This window comes from Leptonychotes weddellii, chromosome 11, assembly GCF_054177405.1.
Source record: "Leptonychotes weddellii isolate Sample4059 chromosome 11, ASM5417740v2, whole genome shotgun sequence".
Taxonomy (NCBI): domain Eukaryota; kingdom Metazoa; phylum Chordata; class Mammalia; order Carnivora; family Phocidae; genus Leptonychotes; species Leptonychotes weddellii.
Genome location: NC_138379.1, coordinates 72501425 through 72523376, shown reverse-complemented (window position 1 = coordinate 72523376; position 21952 = coordinate 72501425). Strand labels below are relative to the sequence as shown.

Here is a 21952-nt window from a genome sequence, read left to right as displayed (position 1 = left end):
TGGTAATAATATTAATATTAATAATAAGAATGGCTAATGAGAATATTAACTATTAGATAACATTTAAGGAACATTTTTAAAAAGATTTATTTATTTTAGAGAGAGAAAGTGCATGAACGCAGGGAGGGGCAGAGGGAGAGAGAAGGGAAGCCAACTTCCCACTGAGTGCAGAGCCCATGTGGGGCTCGATCCCAGGACCCTAAGTTCATGACCTGAGCTGAAACCAAGAGTCAGATGCTCAACCAACTGAGCCACGCAGGCGCCCCAAGAAACATATCTTATGTACCAAGCACGTCTGAACACTTTTTAAGCATTAACTTATTTAATCTTTGTAGTAACTATAGGAGATGGGTAGTATTATTATCCTAATGGTAATGATGAAGAAGCTGAGGTTTAGGGAGGTACAGTCACTTCCCCAAGATTGCACAACTGAGATGGGTGGAGCAAGGATGCTCATCTGGGTCCTCTGAGCCTAGGCTCTCAATCCTCATGCAATGTTGCCTTCCATAGGTTTCAAACAGTCATGTAATATTTGATCTGGAAGTGATCTTAGATATCATATAGACCAGAAATTTTTAATTCGGTCCTCTGAGAGAAGACCTCTGATTTAGGACAATCCCTCCTCTTTTGACAGATGAGAAAATTAAGAGTCAGAGAATCAGATTAATGATGGAAATGGAGGGTTGATGCTGAGTTCTGACTTCTGCTTGAATGCTCTTTGTAATCTACTTCAGCATATCCCTAGATACTCAAATCCTGGTTAGGAACCCCTGGCAGAAGTGATCGCACAGAATTACATCCTCCAACTGGGGAGAGACAAGCATGAAATAAGATAATGCACATAAAATTCTTGGTGTGGGGCTCAGCACAGGGTAAGTGCTCAATGCATGTCCATGTCTTTGAGAAAGTCCACATGGCTGGCTTCTGGGCCCAGTGGTGAGAACAGCTGTGCCATGACTGGGGAAGGAGAAGCAAGACACACAGGTGGAGAAGGGCTTCCTCTCCCTGAGCCTGCCATCTTGATCGACATGCCACAGTCCTTACCAAACCCCATCCACCACAGTGAACATAAAATATCTTTGGACACCTCATAACCCATCATTAAAACTGCTGGGTGTGGGAAAACAATTGTTTGCCCTAAATAAGTGACTTATGATTGCCCTTGGTTTGTCGGAATTTTCCTTTAATTATAGGCGTAAACACCCATCTCCTTCTCATTCACGTAATGAGTTTCAGCCTTGTGCATCTCAATTAAAGAGGGGCCCAGGAGAATTATGGGTATCTGAGCAGTCTTCCTGTTCCAAGTTGCCATGGGGCTCTTGGAAGAGTGGGTCCTTTATGGGGAGAAGATAATGGGCAAAAAGTGCTCTTGACTGATAGACCAGTCGCAGCCTTCTCTTTCCTATAATAATAGAGTTGTTCACTACAGCCATTCACTAAAAAAATTCCAAATTTCTTCCACACCACCCCACTTTATGCTTCAAATCATTGCATATGCCCCTGTCCTGTCCTCTCTTCTTGCAAACTCAATGTGGAGCCTTTTGGTTCTGGGAAGACTTTCTAGGTATTAGGAGAGACTAGGAAAACCTTCCTTCCTCTACTTGTATTTCTTCTGTGTCAGAAGAGAGAAGTGGGTTTTATGGAGAGGTACAGAGTGTCTTGGGGACCAGTGCCTGAAACAGGGCTCCTCAGAACTAGATGGGAACTCATGGCTTGATGGTCTTGTCCCCAATGGCCCACACTCAGCCTTCCCTTCCCTACATGACACCTGGTCAAGGGATGGATGAGAGAAACAGTTGGAGGAAGTACTGGTAGATTTCCCTGTTGCCCACCAGTCCCTCAGCACCTCCCCGGCAGGAGGACAACCTCTTTCTCCACATGCTCTCCAGGCATTGGTGCTACTCCGATGGTTCTCTTTCCTTCCCCAAGCCCTGGGTGATAGCAGTTGCCCATTGGGTGGTGTTAGTACTCCCACTGGGACCTGTTTCAAGCTCCTGTTGTGATGTCCCTGAACGGGGAGGGACTGACTGCCCAAATCCCTGAAAATTCAACACTCTGCACCAGCCACTCAGCACACCACTGCCCCAGGGCAGACGGTGGGCCTACAGGGCCCTGGGTTTGAGAAGGGTTCTCCATCTTCCAGAGAATATGCCCTTCTAACGACAGGACGTTTTACAGGGCCTGGGTCTTTTAGGGGACTTTTAGGGGTCTTTGGTTCTGGGTCTTTTAGGGGACACTGTAATGAAGAAACAGCAGGGATGTTGCAAGGGGGGCAGTGGATGAGGCGGGCCTGGGAGAGGGGGATCAGTGGGGAGTCTTAATTCCCAACTCCTGACCCTGACTGCTTTGAGAGAAAGGCTTGGACCCAGGGAGCAGACAGATGTCGGTCGGGGTAGAAGTAACTGATGAGTGGGGGCACTGGGGCATAATGGTTGGGCAAAATGCGAACCGAGATACTAAGCGCTGGTTTCTCTAGCCAGCCCACGCCTCCTGCCTCAGCTCAACGCCACTCCCTCCCCGCCAAGTGGCTCTCCGTTCAGGAGGCGGGACCGAGTTCTCCGGGGGCCCCTGGAGGCTCGGGGCTGCAAGCTTTGGGAGGCTGGAAGGGGAGAGAGGGAGGGGCGCTGACTGGGCAGTCCAAAGAGGAGGGGGCCTTTAATAGGCTCGCCCAGCGCCTGATTAGCAGCGCCGCGAGTGGCAGCCGTTCGAAGAAGCGGCCCGGCACCTCCCTCTAGCTCTCGGCTGCAAATCTCCGTCCTTGCACTTGACAGCGATTGTACTTAAGCTCCCAGGGCGCGCTTTGCTTGGAAAGGCACAGGTAGGAGGCGCGGGCTGCTCGGTGCACGCTCACTGCTCTGGGAGGAGTCTCCCTCCCTTTGCTCTGCTTTCGGGGAGCTACGGACTGCCCCGGAGCGTTGGTGGTTCCCGTGTGCCGGCTGGAAGGAGACGCGCCGGCGGCCGGGAAGCCGGGCCGAGCCCTTCCGAGAGCGCGGCCGTGCGCTGCCCGGCGCCATGCTTCTGCTGGGTATCTTAACCCTGGCTCTCGCCGGGGGACCGGCTGGGGGGTCAGAGCCAGATCAGGAGGTGGTGGTCCCCATCCGACTGGACCCGGACATCAACGGCCGCCACTACTACTGGAGGGGTCCCGAAGACTCCGGGGATCAGGGACTCATTTTTCAGATCACAGCATTTCAGGAGGACTTTTACCTACACCTGACTCTGGATGCTCAGTTCCTAGCGCCCGCCTTCGCCACTGAACATCTGGGCGTCCGCCTCCCGGAACTCACCGGGAGCTCTCCAGACTTGCGACGTTGCTTCTACTCTGGGGACGTGAACGCCGAGCCAGATTCTTTCGCCGCTATGAGCCTGTGCGGAGGTCTACGCGGAGCTTTTGGTTACAGAGGCGCGGAGTATGTCATTAGTCCGCTCCCCAACGCCAGCGCGCAGGCGGCACAGCGCAACAGCCAGGGCGCACACCTCCTCCAGCGCCGCGGCGCCCCCGGCGGGCCTCCCGGAGATCCCACCTCTCGCTGCGGGGTGGCCTCAGGCTGGAACCCCGCCATTCTGCGGGCGCTGGACCCTTACAAGCCGCGGGGGACCGGCTTGGGAGAGAGTCGCAGTCGGCGGAGGTCCGGGCGCTCCAAGCGCTTCGTGTCTATCCCGCGGTACGTGGAGACACTGGTGGTGGCGGACGAGTCAATGGTCAAGTTCCACGGCGCGGACCTGGAGCATTATCTGCTGACGCTGCTGGCCACGGCGGCACGACTCTACCGCCATCCTAGCATCCTCAACCCCATCAACATCGTCGTGGTCAAGGTGCTGCTTCTCGGAGACCGCGACACAGGGCCCAAGGTCACGGGCAACGCGGCCTTGACGCTGCGCAACTTCTGCGCCTGGCAGAAGAAGCTCAATAAAGTGAGTGACAAACACCCAGAGTACTGGGACACGGCCATCCTCTTCACCAGGCAGGTGAGTTGATCTGTCATCTCTTTGGACCCCAATAGCCCCATTTTCTTAGGGTCACCTCCCTTAGCTCTCCAAATGGCCTTTGTGCCAAACAAGTGACCCCGGGTTAAAATTTCATTGATCTCTTCCGACTCCCACTTTGGATCTTCCAGGGACAGGCCGCTCTTAGGCTCCGAGGAACTTCGGCTCTAGGGCATCTGGATGCACGTGGGCGGTCGGAGGAACGCCCGCTACTTCAGAAGGTGTTGGCCCGGCGTGGCCAATCAGCGCCTCCTCGATCAGGCGCCGAGGGGCCGGAACCCAGGAAGTTGCCGCCCCGGAGCCGCAGTGTGTCTCCGCGGCAGATAGGAGGCGCTCTGAGGATGGTGTTGGAGGGGTCGGGAAAGGTCCGCCCCTATTCAACCCGGGCGTCTAAATCCTTTCAGATATCTCTTCGCAGGCTTCTCTTCTCTTCTTGTAAAACTGGAAGGTGATGCAAGCATCCCAGTTCAGAGCCTGGCTTCGTTTCCTCTGGGCATGTTGAGTTATCCTCTGTCCTGGGCCTGGAAAACCTGGATTGGGATGGAGGGAATCATTTGGGATATTTTGTGGTTGAAATGGAAAGGACAGACTCAAGTACCGGGAGCATTCCGTCCTTTGTTGCTGCTTCTCCCATACCCTCCTGTGCTGGCCCGCCTTTTACCTGAGGGGATTCCAGTCTATTCAGAGCAGGCAATCTAGTCAGACGCTGAAACTTCCAATGACCACACTTAACGGTAGCGCTCCAGCTTCTGTCCCTGGCGGTGTGCAAGTGGTGTGAGCTTGGTAAAGAGCGTCTGGAGACCCCAGGTGTGGGACTGGAAAGATCCTGAGTATGGGGCTTAGAAAGGTGGTCAGATCACAGAAGCAGCTCTGCCTTTTGCTATGGGTCTATGAACATTTACATTCATAGATACTGGAGTGATTGGGTACTGTGAAGTTTTTGGATTCTTGCAATTTCTCAGATTCATGGATGGGACTGGGAGGAAGATGGGCATCCAAGTGACCTGGTTCCTCTGATTTTTGGGGCTGCAGCTCGCATCTGTGCCATGCTCTTGTTTTGTTATTATCGCAACCACGTCATTCTGGGGATGGTCCAGAATCCTTGGTTGCCTGTGGGGCTGTCACTCCCCACTCTTTCCAAAGGCCACTCAGAGCTGTGCTGGCACACACGGGGCTGGAGCTAACGTCTTCCACACTAACCCATTTGGCACCGCTTGTCCCCTCCTGGAATTGAACTTCCTCCTTTCCCAGCCTTCTCCTCCCACCACCTGGTTTCTCCAGGGAGGTCTTTGGCCTGAGTCTGTTTCCTTGCACTCATTCTTCCAACTGAGGTCTTTAGAGCTGCCACTGTCCCTACACACACTGCCTGAGTCATGGGGAAACTGCAGCGGAGGTGGCTTCCACCTCTGCACGCAGACCAACTCGGCAGTCAGATTGCTGGGGGGAGAAAAAAGCAAAGGCCAAGAACAGGACATCTTAATGGGCAAAGCAGCTGTTGGCCCATCTGCTACCTGGGATGCCCCCGTGGAGGTCACTCTCGGCTTCTGAAGTAACAGACCTCAGTCTCCGCCGCTTAGTGGCTAGGCTGACTTTTGGAACCAGCCCTAGAAAGAGGACTCCTGCTGGGAATACGGGCCACACCACCAGAAGGATTCACCTTTTGAAGAAGCAGCAATCAAGCAGCGTGACAACTTCTGTCTGTCAGTGGTGTGTGCGAGAGACCCAGGGGCTATGCTAACCATGCATAATGGAGACAAGATGCATGAGCACTTGGGTCAGAAGGAGTGATGTTCAAGATGTGACTTTTAGAAGCTGTCTTTCTCTTAGGCGTCTAGAGGGCGAAGCCGGAAAGTGGGGAGGCTGTGTTGGCAGGACCGATATCCAGGTATGTGCTTAGTGCTTTAGAGTGAACATCTCTCTCTCATCTCCTTGCTGGCGCAGACTTTAGGGCCTGCTGCATTCTCAGCGTCTTAGGAACTGCTCATTCCTGAACTCCCCCGGGGAAGGTACAGTATGGGATGAGAGCAGAGTGCACAGCCGCTCTTTGTAGACCAAGGCAGATTTGGTCTCCGGGAACCAGGAGTCTCCTGCTGTCCTCCAACACAAGAGGAACTTCTGTTGTACTTTGTAAGGATTAGTAGTAATCCTTTAACTCAAACATGAGCTTCCCTGATTATTATAATGTTGGTGTAATCAATGCTTTTTCAAACTAAAATTGGAATATATATATATATATATATATATATATATATATATACACATATACATATTGATTCTATGAAGATAACATTGATCCTTGAACAACATAGGTTCAACTGCATGGGTCCACTTGTATGTGGACTTTTTTTGATACCGTACAGTACTCTAAACGTATTTTCTCTTTTGGTTTTCTTAATAACATTTCATTTTCTCTAGCTTACTTTATTGTAAGAACACAGTACATAGTACATACAGCATACAAAATAGGTGTTAATCTGGGGCGCCTGGGTGGCTCAGTCATTAGGTGTCTGCCTTCGGCTCAGGTCATGGTCCCAGGGTCCTGGGATCAAGCCCCGCATCGAGCCCCGCATCGGGCTCCCTGTTCAGCGGGAGCCTGCTTCTCCCTCTCCCACTCCCCTTGCTTGTGTTCCCTCTCTCGCTATGTCTCTATCTGTCAAATAAATAAATAAAATCTTTAAAAAAAGTATGTGTTAATCGACCGTTATCGGTAAGGCTTCCTGTCAACAGTAGAGTATTCGTAGTTTAAGTTTTTGGGGAGTCAGAAGTTGTATGTGGATTTTCGACTGCATGGGGTTCAGTGCCCCTAACCCTCATGTTGTTCAAGGGTCAACTGTATATAGTTTGTTTGGATAAGAAGTTTTCAGAAATGTGCTTATTCTGTTAATCACCTTTTGTCTATAACGGATCTTGAACTGTCAGACATCTTAGGGTCACCTATTCCTTGGTCCCCCCAGAAAATTCTGAAAAATGGCTAGTGACTCTGACCGATAGTACTCTAGTTGTGGTTTTCACAGGGAGGAGGCGGTAAAGGGTTGGGCTTGGTCAGACTGTATTTCCTCCTGTGAGGAAGAGGTGAGCGCAGCTCCTGGAGAGTTCCAGGTGCCGGGTACCTGAAGGGGGGACAGTAGGAGCATCAGGACTGGCAGGCACCGGAGCTTCCCCTTCAACCCACTGTCAGAGTTGTTGTGTGTTTAAACAAGGCTGGGCCAGGCTATGGGGAGACTGCTGTCCTCTTGGCAGGCAGAGGGAGGGGCGTGGGGCGTTGAAATCAAAACACTGGGAAGACGTGATCCAGGGAGGAGCCTTTGCTGTGTGCAAAGGAGAAAAAAAAAAAGATCATACAACAAGTATCTTGACAACTTGAGGAGTTTACTTAAAGATTCAGAGTAAGTTCATGTTCCTGGAGAAGGAGCACACATCTGATTTTGCAAAGCAGTCAGTCTCCAGACTCATAACAGCAGGGTGAGGTCAGCACGGGATTGGAACCCGGATCTGCGGAGAATTAGAGCCAGTCTTTCTGGGTGGACATTCATTTCTCTGAGAAGAAATGTTTCTATGGCTTCTTGTTGCCGTGGGCAGCAGGAGCGGGATTTGGTGCTGGGACGTAGTAGGAGTCCCAGCTGAGCCTGAGCTGTCTTCTCTCTCTTTACCTCTGATGCCTCTGCTATCTGGGTAACTTTGTGGTAGATCCGGTTTCATGAATTTGTTCTACATTTTAAAAATACTTATTGAGCATCTGTTATTTCCAGGTACCGTCCTGGGTTGTGGAGGTACAGATATTAAGATGTGGCCCCTGGCTTTCAGGAATTCACCAAATATCAGGGAGCCTGACAAGGAAGTAGCTCGTTACACTAGGGTGTGTTAAGTGCCATGAGGGAGACATGGGCCCTCTGTCCGAAGTCCAGTGGGAGACATTCTCCTTGCTTCGGAGCCAGGGAAGCCTTCGGGGATGGGGTGGGGGAGGGGGGACAAGGGACAGGTGGCAGGAAGGCACTGGGATCGGAGCTGGTGGTGATGGGAAAGGAAGCTTGTTTCCTGTGTTGCAGGAGGCTCTCTCCTCCATTCCACCATCTGTTTTGCTATTTGTAACATTTTCTCCTTTGAATTGACTTGGTCTTGTAGGATTTACAGTTTGTGGTTTTTCTGCTGGCTTATTCCTTCATTTATGTTGTTTATTCTGTTGCCCTTAGTACCACCGTGTGCCGTTCCCTCGTCCCCTCCTTCCTTCACCATTTTTTTCTGTGCTCTCTTTCTCCTCTTTTGAGATTCTCCAGGGCAGGATCCTTTTCATCTTTCTCTTCTCTTTTGTTTCCTTCATTCATGTCCTCACCCTTTCTGCCTCTCAGTCCCAAGCTTGGCGCTTACCTTCTTGTTTTGGCCTTGAGTTGTACTACATTTTATGTGTGTGTGTGGGGGGTGGGGGCGAGCGTACATGTATTCTATACTGTGCAGACTGGAACAGCACTCTGGAACCTCATTTGAAATAGAAGCCAGTTCTTTCTATAATAAACAACTTGCCATATGGCAGTGAAATTTAGTGTTCGATAAAAAAAGGTTAATAAGATGATGATATGTATTTTATACATATCTCCTAATACAATAAAGAGAATCGTAATTTTGTCAGGATCTTTTTTGAAGTCAGGACTTGGAAGATATTAGCAGAGAGGGGCATCTGTAATTTCGGTATTTAAGAGTTTGTAAATTTTTATCACTGAATGGAAACTCAACACTACTTCTAGGAGGGAGGGAGGCGGGAGGAGAAAGAGAGAGGAATGATTGGAATACGGTTCCTCCCCGACTTGGAAGATGGTTGCTCTTCTCCCTCCTTCTTTTACTTATACCAAATAAGAAAGCCTGTATTAATGGTGGAGGATGGGGGAGGAAGTTTGGAGGAAGGAATGTGTACCAGAATCTCTCTCTCTTTTTTAGTTTTTATTTAAATTCTAGTTAGTTCACATGCAGTGTAATATTAGTTTTAAGTGTACAATATATTTTTTAAAGATTTTATTCATTTATTTGTTGGAGAGAGATAGAGAGAGAGAAGGAACACAAGCAGGGAGAGTGGCAGGCAGAGGGAGAAGCAGGCTCCCCGCTGAGCAAGGAGCCCGATGTGGGACTCAATCCCAGGACCCTGGGATCATGACCTGAGCTGAACCGACTGAGCCACCCAGGCATCCCTCAGGTGTACGATTTAGTGATTCAACACTTCCGTACATCACCCGGTGCTCATCACCGTAAGTGCACTCCTTAATCCTCCTCCCCTCTGGTAATCATCGGTTTATTCTCTATAGTTAAGAGTCTGTTTCTCAGTTTGCCTCTCTCTCTTTTTCCCCTATGATCATTTGTTTTGTTTCTCAAATTCCACAGATGAGTGAAATCATATGGTATTTGTCTTTCTCTGATTGACCTATTTCACTTGGCATAACGCTCTCTAGCTCCATCCATGTCGTTGCAAATGGCACGATTTCATTCTTTTAATGGTTGACTAATATTCCACCATATGTGTATACCACATCTTTATCCATTCGTCAGTCAATGGACATTTGGACTCTTTCCATAATTTGGCTATTGTAGATAATGCTGCTATAAACATCAGGAGGAATGTGCACCAGAATCTTTTTCTTCTTCTTAAACACTGGTTGAATCACGAAGGCAAATGAGGTCTTTTCCCTCCTTTGGTCCTGCTCTTGTTCTACCTTTGAACTTCTTGGTAGATGTTTGTATCACTCTTGGTGCATACCCCCCGCCCCCCACACCTTGCCTCGATGCCTATCCTTGGTTGTGTGGCACAGTGGAAAGAACACAGGCTTGGAGTCAGGCAGATCTGAGTTTCAGTCTTGGCACTTGACTTTTAGCAATGGACATTGAACGAATCAGCCATTTGAACTTCACTTTCCTCATCCATAAAAGGATAATGATGATGACAATGGTACTGAACTTAAAGGCAGTATCAAGGATAAGTTAGCAAATGTTCCAGAATAGGCACCCAGTTAATGGCAGCTACTGTCATCGTTACCTTCGTGGTCACTCAGCACATGTTTGTTGTTGTTAAATAATTACCTACAGGTCCCTTGCCAGAACTTACATTTGGGATAGCCCTGTTTTAAAGCATTCTGTCACATTGCACTTGCAAGTATACTTAATATTTGTCTGTTTTTGTGTGGAAACCATGGTCCCAGCATTTGCCATTCCCACTGACATGTAAACTCCTTTAAGCAAGACCTTTTTGTATCTTTGTAGCCCCTCCAGTGGGCCCCTGCATGCAGCTGCCGCTGTTCAGTATGTATTCATGGGAAGAAGGTACTGATGTTAGCAAAAGGACTGTGTGTGGCTTTGGGTTTTTTAGGTAGTTCACCTCCCTTACTAGGGATCATTAATCCAGTGTTTGTAGCTGTCAGGCTGCAGGGTTGGGAGAGGGAGTCTTAGGTTCTTCTGGCATTTCTTCTTGGCTCTTTGCCATCAGTTTTTGCCCTGGAGAAAGGAGAGGCCCCAGCGAGGAGCCAGCAGACATGGTGCAGAGCAGGGATGGGGTCAGTGTGTCAATGCAGGTGTGGGGCAAGGAACCAAGAGCTTGCTCAACCAGGAAGGGGGTGCAGGCACTGCGCCTAGAGCACTCTTGGCTCTTAATCCTGCCATTTCCCTCTCTACCGACCTCTCCCAGGTCTCTCCCCACTCAGTGGCCAATGTGAGCTTTGGGGGCTCAGGGTAAGGGGTGGACAGTCTCGTTATCTTGAGATTCCCTAGCCTCTTCATTCGTGGGGGGCCTCTGTACCAGGAGCAGTCCCAATGCAAGGGAAGCATTCAGCTCTGAGGCTGCACTTCTGGATTTCAAACTTCACTCTGCCTCTCCCTTCCCGTCTAACCTTGAGCTCACTGACCCTGTGCTAGCATCTTACCTTCTCTGAGCCTCATCAGTAAAATGGGGCCTAATAATGGCATCTCCCTCATAAAGCCTTTGTGAAGATTCAATGAGCTAATAACAGGACTCTTAGAATGGTGTCTGGCTCACAGTAGCAACTCAGTAAGTGTCCACTATCAACATTATGTTAGGTGTGTACCCTCTCTTGAACTGATGATTTCCGGAGAAAGCTTGGTCTTCCTGCAAGCTTCAGATTTCTGTTCTTCCTCATTGAGGTAATTCTTGTCTCGGTTATCTCAGTCTCCCACTGTGATACCATTTTGTACACCTTGAGGAATTTATATTCTAACGAAACCGAACCTGCTGATGGACGTCACCAGGGTGCATTCTCTTCTTCATCAGGCATCCTTAGCCACATTGCCCAGACACCCAGGATCGCAATCCCATGCTTGGGGATTACAAACAGCAGTGGATTTGGGGTTGGACAAGGAAATACAGTGATGCATGACAGAAATTCAGATGGGAAACCAGTATTGGAAAGGTGCAGTATTAATACCAGTGCGGGGTGGTTTTCAATAGTAATTTCAATAGTAATTATGGTATCCTGACTAGGATGCTGTGGTTCAGCCTGAAGACCATTGCCGGCCTTGGTATCAAAAGGCATGGGGTCCTGTTCCCATGTTAATAACTGTGTGGCCTTGGGTGAGCAATCTTAGTCCACTGAGCTTTAGTTTCCCCATCTGCAGAATGAGAGGATGGCTCTGAGGTTGTGTGAGTGTGATACTCGGGTGCTATGGTGTGGCCATGAAGATGAGCCCAGCCCTTCCATAAGTAGGAAGTTGGTCACATGAGAACATGTGTCTTCTGCTACGTTAAAAAAAAAGTTAACGTGCTTGATTTATGTGGGTCCTCCACCCTCCATACTGCTGGAAAATATGAGCATCACAGTACATGGCAGGGGGAAATGAGAGGAGGTGAGAAGGAGGCCTGTGGGGAGTCCTGGTGGGGCATGGTGGGAGTGAGTGTGGGAAATGTGGATTGGGCCACTGCAAGGTTCTTGCCTGCTTGCTTTCTCTCAAACTGTGGCTCCAATCCTGAATTATTTTATGAAGAAGGACAGTTAGAAAACAATAATCTGGGAGGGCTAGGTTCTTGGCCAAGATGATTCTTGGGTCATCTGGAAAAGCAGCCGCAGCTTCAAGGAGAAATGGCAAATTACCAGAAATAGTGAGGTAGGTAGGTGTTGGGTGGGAAGTGCCTACACTCTCCAGGCAGAAGGAACCCGAACAGTTTCTATTCCTGGAGACAAGTGCCTGAGCTGAAGAGGTTAAAGCCATTTGAGTGCATCTGAGTTCATTCCAGAAGGGTGGAGACATTCAGTGCCACAAATGAGGCGCTTCTGAGCCCTGTGCACTCGCCTGTGGGCGTTCAAAGAACTCAGGTCTAGCGATTCTTCACTGAAGTCCCTGACTGGGGGAAGAGGGACAGGCAGAGCCTCTGACCCCAAACAGCTGCATCTTCCCACAGTGAAGACACTGGTTACTGCAGGCTGGCTGCTCTCAGCTACACCCTGACCCTCAGGAAATCTGCCGGCTCCTTCCTTGTTCCTCTTGTTTGATCCAGGGAAACCGGGATTTCTTGATGGAAAGAACAGGTTGCTCCTGGCCAGGAAGGGCCTGCAGCTGCATGTCTTCACTCCAGAGAGAATCCACCCTCCCAGAGAGGAAGGAGGCTCTTGGCTTTAAGGACCTTCCAGCGGCAGAGGCGGGCTGCTGGGCAGCGGAGGTCCAGTGGCTGAGCTGTCAATCTGGCCTCACCATTTCTGCTGAGCAGGGCAGCGGCTAGGACTCTGAATGTCCACGTGGGTGACCTTCCCTTTTCTGGGATTTAGTGTCATGGGTTAGTAGACAAATCAGGGTTCTTTCCATTCTCAAGTATATCATTCTGTGTGTTCCTTTTATAACCTAGAGGGCCAAAAGGGGCTGAGCACCCTGGGATCGGGGCAGGAGCAGAGGCTTAATCAAGGCACTGGTCCAGTCTGGGTTCTAGTTGAGAACTGGCCCTTCTTTGGAGGAGGAAACTGAGGCCTTGAGGAGAGAAGTGACCTGCCCAAAGTCACACATCTACTTTGTGGTGGAGCCAGGACAAGAATCTAGCCTTCTTGGTTCTTCCTCCCATGCCCTTTCTCTTACACAAAGTCAGCAGTGAGTGTGCATGGTGGCCCTGGGGTAGTGTTGTGTTTGTCCTACAGGCTCTCCTTATGGGCTGTGACCACCAGACAAGAGTTTTCAGAGACTCCTGCCTTAGTGGGGATGCCCCAGGGACAGATGGGCCCAGTTCTCCCACGCCCTGCCCCATGCCCCCATGCAAACCTCCATTCCTTCCCTCTTGGTCCCTTGCCCCCTTTTCCCTCCATTCACAGGCTGTTCTGTGCGACCCAGTCCTGTTCCTCAGCAGTCATATTCCCTAAACTGCTTGTCTGGTGGACTTCCCCTCCCAAACTCTTCTAGGTTTCAGAACTCTAGCGGAAGGAGAGCTTTCAGGAAGGGTGAGCCTTTGGAGAGGGAAGAGTATTTGGAAGATAGGGAATTTGAGGTTCACCTCAAGGGTTCCCCGAAGTGGCAGACATGCCACATGTGAGCCCAGGACAGCAGATCAAGGCTGGGCATGCATCACTCATTGATGACCGGTGTACTCTGGAGTCTGATTGCCCTCTCAGTTCTTTGGCCAGAGAAACTGTTAACTCATTAGGAGGTGTGACTATCACCTGACCATGGGAAGCCAAGTTTGACTGCTCAGGTGGTAAACTTCTGAGTGCTCTGGATTAAATTTTGCTGATTTTCTGTACTCTGACCACTTTCCTCCTTTGCCCCCTGGCCCCACTAAGTCTGCTGCCCACCTTTTCCCCCATGTCAGCATGTGCCTGCACATGCACGTGCGCATAGCCCTAAAGGGAACGAAAACTGAGAACAGTTCTGGGTGTGTTTATGCGGACACCTTGGCTCCCATGGAGAACACACACAGCTCTTTCTCCGGAGAGTTAACTTAGGAGTTGCTGAGCAATCAGCTTTGACGTGGTGGAAAGAGTGCTGATGATATCCAATCATACAGACCCCAGTGCACGTTTCTGCTGTGCGACTTGGACCTCTCTAAGCTTCAGCTTCCTTGTCTGCGGAAGGTGCTAATAGCTGCCATTCTTCCAGTGGGCTGTTGCGAGGATGAAATATGGTCATGCATGTGAAGTGCACACACGATGTCAGCATTTAATAAATCATCACCATGATTAACTATGAGCATGAGCCTCAGTTTTCACCTTTGACAAATAGGTATAATAATATATCTGCCGCCTAACGCTGCTGGGGATTATGATACCTAGAGTAGTTTCTTGTTAACTCTAAAGAAAGGCAAGGATGTAATGAAGACAGTCCCAGTATCACTGATTTCAACAGTGTCTTCTCTGTTAAGTGATAAGGGCTCTTAAGGTATGTAGGTGCATTGCTGGCCCACGGTGCTCAATAAATTCATTGAGATATCCGCCCCCAGTACCCCATTTTGCCCTTTCACATCCCTGGAAGTGCTTCCCAATAGGGTTGTTGCAGGAAGTCTTAGCGTCCGCTACAAGTTTTAGTACAAAAGGAGGGACTATCTTAGGCGGTGATCCATTTCTTTTTTCTTCCTAGCAGCCACTGAGCCAGGGGTCCCCTTGAGCTTTTGCAGCCAGTTGAGCTGTGTCTGGATAGCAGCTCATATCCACCTCAGTCTGCCCCCTCCCAGCCCAAGGAAGCCAAATCTCTGGTTTGGGCGGATCCTTGGCCCGTGAACCTTTGGCTGAGAATCTGAGCTTAATTCATGGTTGTCCAAAGGCAATCGCTCAGCAAGGACTGAGACGGCTCAGGGCTGACTCCAGATGAGGAACACACTGACCTTCCGCCCCCACCTGCCTCAGTCAGCCCTGACCAGAACCTCGCCCAGCTGTGGAACTCACCGTTTTCTGGTTTGGAAATCTGTCTCTATATAAAGCAATGGCCTTGTGGTTTAATTTTGTACCTCCTTACAGGATCTCCCTGAGTAGGATTTGGGTAGAATCTTAGAGAGCCACAGGGCTTTCTTCCTGAAGCCTCCTCCCTCAGCCTGGGTTGATTCCACGAATAGCCCTGCAACCCCTTGGGAGAAAGGACCTGGCTAGGAAGGTGCTGGGCTTGGTTGGATGGGGAGCGGGGATGAGCTGCAACATCCCATAGGATGCCTTTTCTTCCCATCAGGTCCCTTCTGTACCTGTCACTAATTTCTGGCTGGCTTCTGCTCCCCCCCCCCACCCCGGCAGGACCTGTGTGGGGCTACCACCTGTGACACGCTGGGCATGGCTGATGTGGGCACTATGTGCGACCCCAAGAGAAGTTGTTCTGTGATCGAGGATGATGGGCTTCCATCAGCCTTCACCACTGCCCATGAGCTGGGTAAGGCTAGAGGGGGTTCTTGGGTGGAGCGGGGAGGACTCCCTTCTGGGGTCTTTCTGGGTTTGTCCTGGGTGCTTTGGGCAGGGGGTAGACATTTGTCTTTGCTTCCTCATGTCCTAAAGCCTTAGGGATTCCTTCTTAGGGTCAGAGTCTGCCTTAGCAATGGCTTTGTTTTATTTTTTCCTATTGCCCCAGCACAGTTGGCCAGCGATATTGTCTGACTCAGCAGCCAGAATATCTCATCAATTAGGCACTAAGGGGAGAATATTTTAAATACCCTGCTGTCCTCACTGAGCCCACAGCCTGATGGACAGGACCGAGAACACGAGAACACCATCTTGACATTTGCAAAGCAGTCTATCGCTAGGTCGAAATGACCATCCTGAAAATTGCTGACATAGGCTCTCTAGCTTCCCCAGCTGATCCCCCCTCCTTTTAAAACTGCAGAGCCCACATCCTTCTGCCCTCTGAGTCCTCTTGCCTCACCCCACAGGCCACGTGTTCAACATGCCCCATGACAATGTGAAAGTGTGTGAGGAGGTGTTTGGGAAACTCCGAGCCAACCACATGATGTCTCCAACACTCATCCAGATTGACCGTGCCAACCCCTGGTCAGCCTGCAGCGCTGCCATCATCACCGACTTCCTGGATAGTGGGCATGGTAAGCCAGGAGGACAGAGGAGGGATGTGGATTTGTCCCTGGAGAGAGTGCTCACCACCTCTCTGGACCTGTCTTCTATTGTCTAAGGCATGCGTGACCCCAAAGAGTCGGGCTCTCAAGGGGGTCCATTCCACTGGACCTTGCTTCAATGTCTCCTTACCATTTAGACTCTGGGCCAGCCATGTCCCACCTCTCTCAACTCCTCTCTCACGAATGCCCTTGGCTCCCTGCAGGCGACTGTCTCCTGGACCCGCCCAGCAAGCCCATCTCCCTGCCTGAGGACCTGCCAGGGGCCAGCTACACCCTGAGCCAGCAGTGTGAGCTGGCCTTTGGCGTGGGCTCGAAGCCCTGTCCCTACATGCAGTACTGCACCAAGCTGTGGTGCACTGGCAAGGCAAAGGGGCAGATGGTGTGCCAGACCCGCCACTTCCCCTGGGCAGACGGCACCAGCTGCGGCGAAGGCAAGTTCTGCCTCAAGGGGACCTGTGTGCAGAGACATAACCTCAATGAGTACAGGGTGAGTGTGTGGGAGCTGCGCATCGGGGCTGCTGGGAGGCAGGGGGTGGACTCGGAGGCCTCCAGGGGCAACAGGTTTGCAGCGCTGTGCCTCTGTTTCCCTGTCCGTGGTCCTCTCCCCGTCTTGACTCTGAGACTGGAGACAAGACATACAGTAGGTCAGAGAACTTGCTGAAGCCTTCCTTAGACATGTGAGAGAAGTCTCTTACGGGGCGCCAGGAGGTCCAGCCCTCAGCTCTGGGCCTCATCCTACCTGGGGAGGAGCTCTGAACCCAAAGCCCAACACTAGCTATTCGACATTCCTCACTTGTTGGCTCCTTCCAGCCTCCCCTTATCAGCTATTTCTGAACGTGTTTTGTTTCCAGGGAGCTCTGGGCCAGAGGTGAGCCAGCCCCAGAGCTGAAAGGAAGCAGATCCCTGGGCAAAGCTGCAGTAATTTGCTGCATCCCGAACCCAGCTTCACTTTTTGTCAAGATTGTTTTTTGAAGCTGAAACATAATAGGGCAAAAGTTATTTTTTCCTGGTAAAAAGGAATAACAGTTGAATCAGAACAAATACCAAACCCCACATGTTCTCTGAATATAATAAACTCTTCAGGTCTGGGGTTGGGGTCGCAAAGGGATTGGGACTTTTTCAGACAGATATAAGACATCCATCCTCTCCCTTGATCCTGGTGAGGATGATCCCTTTCCCACCCCTGCCTCGGCTGCAGAGGGGCTTGACTGGGGGTTTTATGGCTGCCCTGAGCTGGGTTTGGTACACAATTATGTAAAATCTTTTTCTGTGTTTTGGAAACCTATATTTAATTAAACCATTAGCCATTTATTGGGCACCAGCCCACTGTATTTAGAGAACTGTGTGAGGTAATGTGGTAGTCAGAAAAAGAAATAAAACCTGGGCTGTCTCTCAGTGGGCTCACTGTCTAGTGGGGAAACTAGAAATGTTACTATGGTCCGAGACGCAGAGACGTGTGTGTTCTGTGTTAAGACTGAAGTGTGAAAACGTGTCATGGGAGAATAAGGGATGGGAGATTAATGATGATTAGACAGGTCTGAACAAACTTCGGTGAGGAGGTCAGATTTAAAGAGAGCCTTGAGGGATGAGTAGGCTCTCTCATCAGGCAGAGGTGGAGCAAAGTTAGGGAGGTGGGGCAAGCTGGAGGGGTGGATGGATGAGGGCTGTTTGGGAAAGATCTTTGGGGGCATGGTTCAGGGCTAGTCTGGGGTAGCTTTGACCATCAGGCTGTGGGTTTAAACTAGAAGGTCCTGAGGACAGACCAACCGTGGTCAGCTCCTTGTCTTGGGAAGATGAGTCTAGCGGATAAAGACGTTGCCCAAGAGGATATTGGATATAGGAAATGTGATCTGAGAAGCATATAGAAAGATAGTCCATCAGCAGCAAAATCCGCTATGTCCTCAATCTCTTCTCTGGACAATCCCCTTTACCACCCTGGCCCTTCACAGAGGACACTGCCCTAATCAGCAGAGGTCAAAGCACAAACTTCATCTTCCTAATCATGCAGCCTCCCTGGCTCCCCGGGATCTCAGTTGCACGATCTCCTTTAATTCTGACCACCAAGGCCCTGTTGTCCAGCCCTCTAAGTTTTGGACTCCAACAATTCTTCAGTCCCACTTGCTCTTCTCATGCCCTCATCAACCTTCTTCTTGAGATTCCATTGTTAAAATCACTTCTTCATGTACACTCATGGCTCCCATGTTCGGGCCTCTCTCAGCTATACTCGCTTGGATAAGGCACTGCCCTGGTGGAATCCAGCTCCCATGTGTTCAACTGTGCTATTGTGGGTGAGTGTGGCTGGAGAAAGACATGCAACCGTGCTCAGCGGTTTCAGTTGGAACTCATAACCTGACAATGTAGGTGGGCCCGCCCTCCCAGCGTCCTACACGATCATGTCACACCTTCGCCTCTCTCCTCCATTACCGACTCTTTCTCCTCATTTCCACTTTTGCCAGTGACCTTTCTTCCTATCTCATTAAGAAAAAAAAAAGCAATCAAGTAATCAGAAGAGAACTTCCACCATCTCCCACCGCCACATCCGCCGTCTGCCCTTCTTCGGTGCCTGTAATATCTACCTTTCCTCCTTTGCGATGGATGAGCTGTCCATGCTCTCATCAGAGGCCCGGAGCTGTGCTTTGCCCTTAGGATACTGTCCCCTCTATTCAAGGAAAACACTCCTTTAATTCTTGATCTCTCTTCTGCAGTGTCAGATTTCCCCTCTCTTGAGTGGAATCATTCCTATCAGGATACAAACTTGCTGTAATTCCTCCCACCTTAAACGAAACTTCTCCTAATCCTACTTCCTCTCCATAAATTACAGTGTATCTCTCCGACTCCCCTTCCCACAAAGTTCCTGGAAAGAGTGGTATGAAATTGTTCTCTCCAGTTCGCGTCTTGCCATTTTTTCTCTGGAGCCCATTCCAGTCTGGCTTTCAGTCCTACTCTTCCTCTAAAAATAGCTCTCACTAAGGTTGCCAAATGGCCTCTACACTGCTGAAGTCAGTGATTGATTATCATTCCTCATATTGCCTGACCTGTTAGCAGCATTTGACACAGCTGATTACCATCTCCCCTGGGAACACAGGCTCCACTGTGTCTTGGTTTCCCTCCTCCCTTACTAGCTGCCCCTTCTGGTCCCCTTCACTGGGTCTTCCTCACACTCTTGTTTTTCCAATGTTAGGCATTCTAGCTCTGTCCTTAGCCCTTGTCACTATCCACACTGACCTCTTAGGTGATCTAGACCAAAGGCTTTAAGTACCGTTTACATTTATACGTTGAAGTCCCCCAGATTTGTATCTCCAGCCCAGACCTCTGTCCTGAACTACAGACTGGCATGCCTCACTGAGTCTTGATGCCTCCATGTGGATAACCGATAAGCATCCTAAACATAACATCTGTAAGACCAAGCTCCTGATCATCTGTCCTGAACCTGCTTTGGCAACTCCATCTTCCCGTTGCTCGTGCCAACCCTTTTTTCTCTCACATCTATCCATCTGATATTTCAGTAATTTCTGTTGACTCTATCTTCAAAATAGAGCCAGAATTGAGCCTTTTTTTTTTTTTTACTACCTTATCTGTGATCACCCTGCGCCAAGCTACCTTGGATTATTGGTCGTGCACCCTAACTGATCTCCTTGTTGCTGGTCTTGCTCCTCACAGATTGTTCCCACCATAGCAGCGAGAGAGATCCTTTAAAAGTAGGTTAGGTCATGCCACATGCTCAGAACCCTTCAGGGGCTCTCCTCCATGCTCAGGATGGTGAACCCTATCTCTGCCTTCATTTCCTGCTTCTCTTGCTCTTGTGATGCTGGAATACTCCAGGCCCATCCTTCCTCAGGGTCTTGGCATTGCTCCCTCTGCCTAGAGTTCTTTCCCTCATATCTGCACGAGTCCCTCTCGTACCTCCTTCAGGCCTTTGCACTGCTGTCACCTCTACAGTGAAGCCTCTGTGACCCCCTGTAATATAGAGCAGCCCACCTCACCAAGGCCCTCCCTCCGTCCCTCTCCCACCTGCATTTAGCCCCTCCTGACATTCTGTATGCACTGGCTTATTTTTAGTTTTTTTCTGCTGGGATGCAGTCACTTCGAGGGCAGGGATTTGCTGCACATGGCACCAGCCATTAGTAAGAATTCAACACATATTTGGTGAATGAATGGCACACGGCAGGGCAGGAGTGTTTTCTGGGGGATGAATGTTTTCTGTAGGAACAGGTAGGAAAAAGTGATACCAGGCTAAAAACAATAGTAACAACAACAACTACAACCACACAGCATCATCTCAGAAGCCACAGAGACAATGTTAAGAACTGAAGAAAAACTGGAGACAACAAGGTCTAAGCTTAGACTCTTTCAGTTTATGGATGGTCATCTCTTTGAGAGGGAGCTTCCCTGCTGTGATGGGGACCAAGCCCATATTGCAAGGTACTGCGGAGGGAAGAGGTGCAAGGAGCAAATGTAGACCCTCTTAGGAAATGGAAGGCTGGAATGAGGTGGGACGTTATTGGAGGACGAAGCAGGGCTATTGGCAAGTGTTTCTTTCATAGGAGGACAGACATGGTGACACCATGAAGCAAGAACTATACGACAGAAGGGCAGATAGAATAACTATGCTGCACGTGGGCATAAGTTAAAGTATTTAGATGACATGCAGCCAGTTCCTGATTAGCTCCATGCGGGTTAGTCACTTTGGATGACGTATGACAGCATTTTAATCCCAGGCTTGTACAACTGGGCTGCTTCCTCTGTTGCCTGACTGATGTGAGTTCAGGGGATGAAAACTTGCTTTACTGGCATCCTATGAAAAACATAATGAAGAGGATACATTTTCTATCCCTTCTCCACCCTCTTAAAAAATGAAACAACACTGCCTAATTCACCTTGAAGCCAAATAGAGTTTTGGGATTGCTTTGTAGTTTCCTATCCTCGTCTCCTCCGAGCACAAACATTAGAACCTCTTATGGTGAAACTTTCTTAAATTCAGCCGCTGATTGAGCCTAAGATCTGGTTCAGTCTGGTTTGGAGAGAAGTCGGAATTACGGAACATTTACAAACAAAAATATTCAGACATCTATGGCAACAAGGTTTCCTGGCAAGGCTGGGGGCTGCCTCTGCTGTAGATTTAGAGAGTCTTGTAAATACACTAACAATAGGTAAGGAGAAACTGAACTCTTGTTCGGTGGCAAGCACAGTGCTAGGAATTTTCATACACGTTGCATCATTTAAACTTCTGTCTGATCTCACACCTGAGTATTATTGGCCTCATTTTTGCAGACGAAGCACTTGAAGTTTAAAGAGGTTTTACTACTTGCTCAAGACCACCCATATGGTGAGGGCAGAGGCGATGATAGAACTTGGCCACCTGACCCCAGAGCCCAAAGAGGTCTCTCTTCTGAGCAACCTCATTTATAACTGGGTGTGGCTGGCATTTGCTAATTACCAGGTTGAAGTGTTGTGTGGGCGCTGTGTACGCTGACCATTTGCTCGTCATTTTTCCCTTGGGATACACAGTGGATTTCCTTCTGGTGGGATGGGATCATGGAGGCTGTACCCGTGTAACTCTTCTGCAGGGTCAGGGTGTGGATGTGCATCCCAACCCCTGCAGGAGTAAGACGGACTCTTTCTCATAGGTGGACGGCTCCTGGGCCAAATGGGAGCCCTACGGCGCCTGCTCGCGCACCTGCGGTGGGGGCGTGCAGCTGTCCCGGAGGCAGTGCCGCAATCCCACCCCTGCCAACGGGGGCAAGTACTGCGAGGGAGTGAGAGTGAAATACCGATCCTGCAACCTGGAGCCCTGCCCCAGCTCAGGTGAGGAGGGGAGGGCCTCTCCCCCTGCCCCCCCCCCCCACTTCTTGGCTGCAAATTACACCGTCAAGATTCTCTCCCCTAACGCAAAGTCTGGAAGTGCCAAGGAGCAGATTCCTCTTGGGATCACTTCTTTGCCCACTCCCCTTGGGCAGG

The 21952-nt window shown here is 49.9% G+C and overlaps 1 protein-coding gene across 1 annotated transcript in view; it reads left to right on the top strand.

Annotated features, from left to right (window-relative positions):
- Positions 1–2628: 2628 nt before the first annotated feature.
- Positions 2629–21952, top strand: part of ADAMTS15 (ADAM metallopeptidase with thrombospondin type 1 motif 15) — a 26229-nt gene continuing 6905 nt past the window's right edge. The window contains exons 1-5 of the mRNA XM_006731166.3: positions 2629–3969; positions 15171–15303; positions 15797–15964; positions 16198–16481; positions 21622–21799. Of these exons, the coding sequence (XP_006731229.2) occupies positions 3013–3969; positions 15171–15303; positions 15797–15964; positions 16198–16481; positions 21622–21799 (1720 nt within the window). The 5' untranslated portion in view covers positions 2629–3012. The remainder of the gene's footprint in view (positions 3970–15170; positions 15304–15796; positions 15965–16197; positions 16482–21621; positions 21800–21952) is intronic.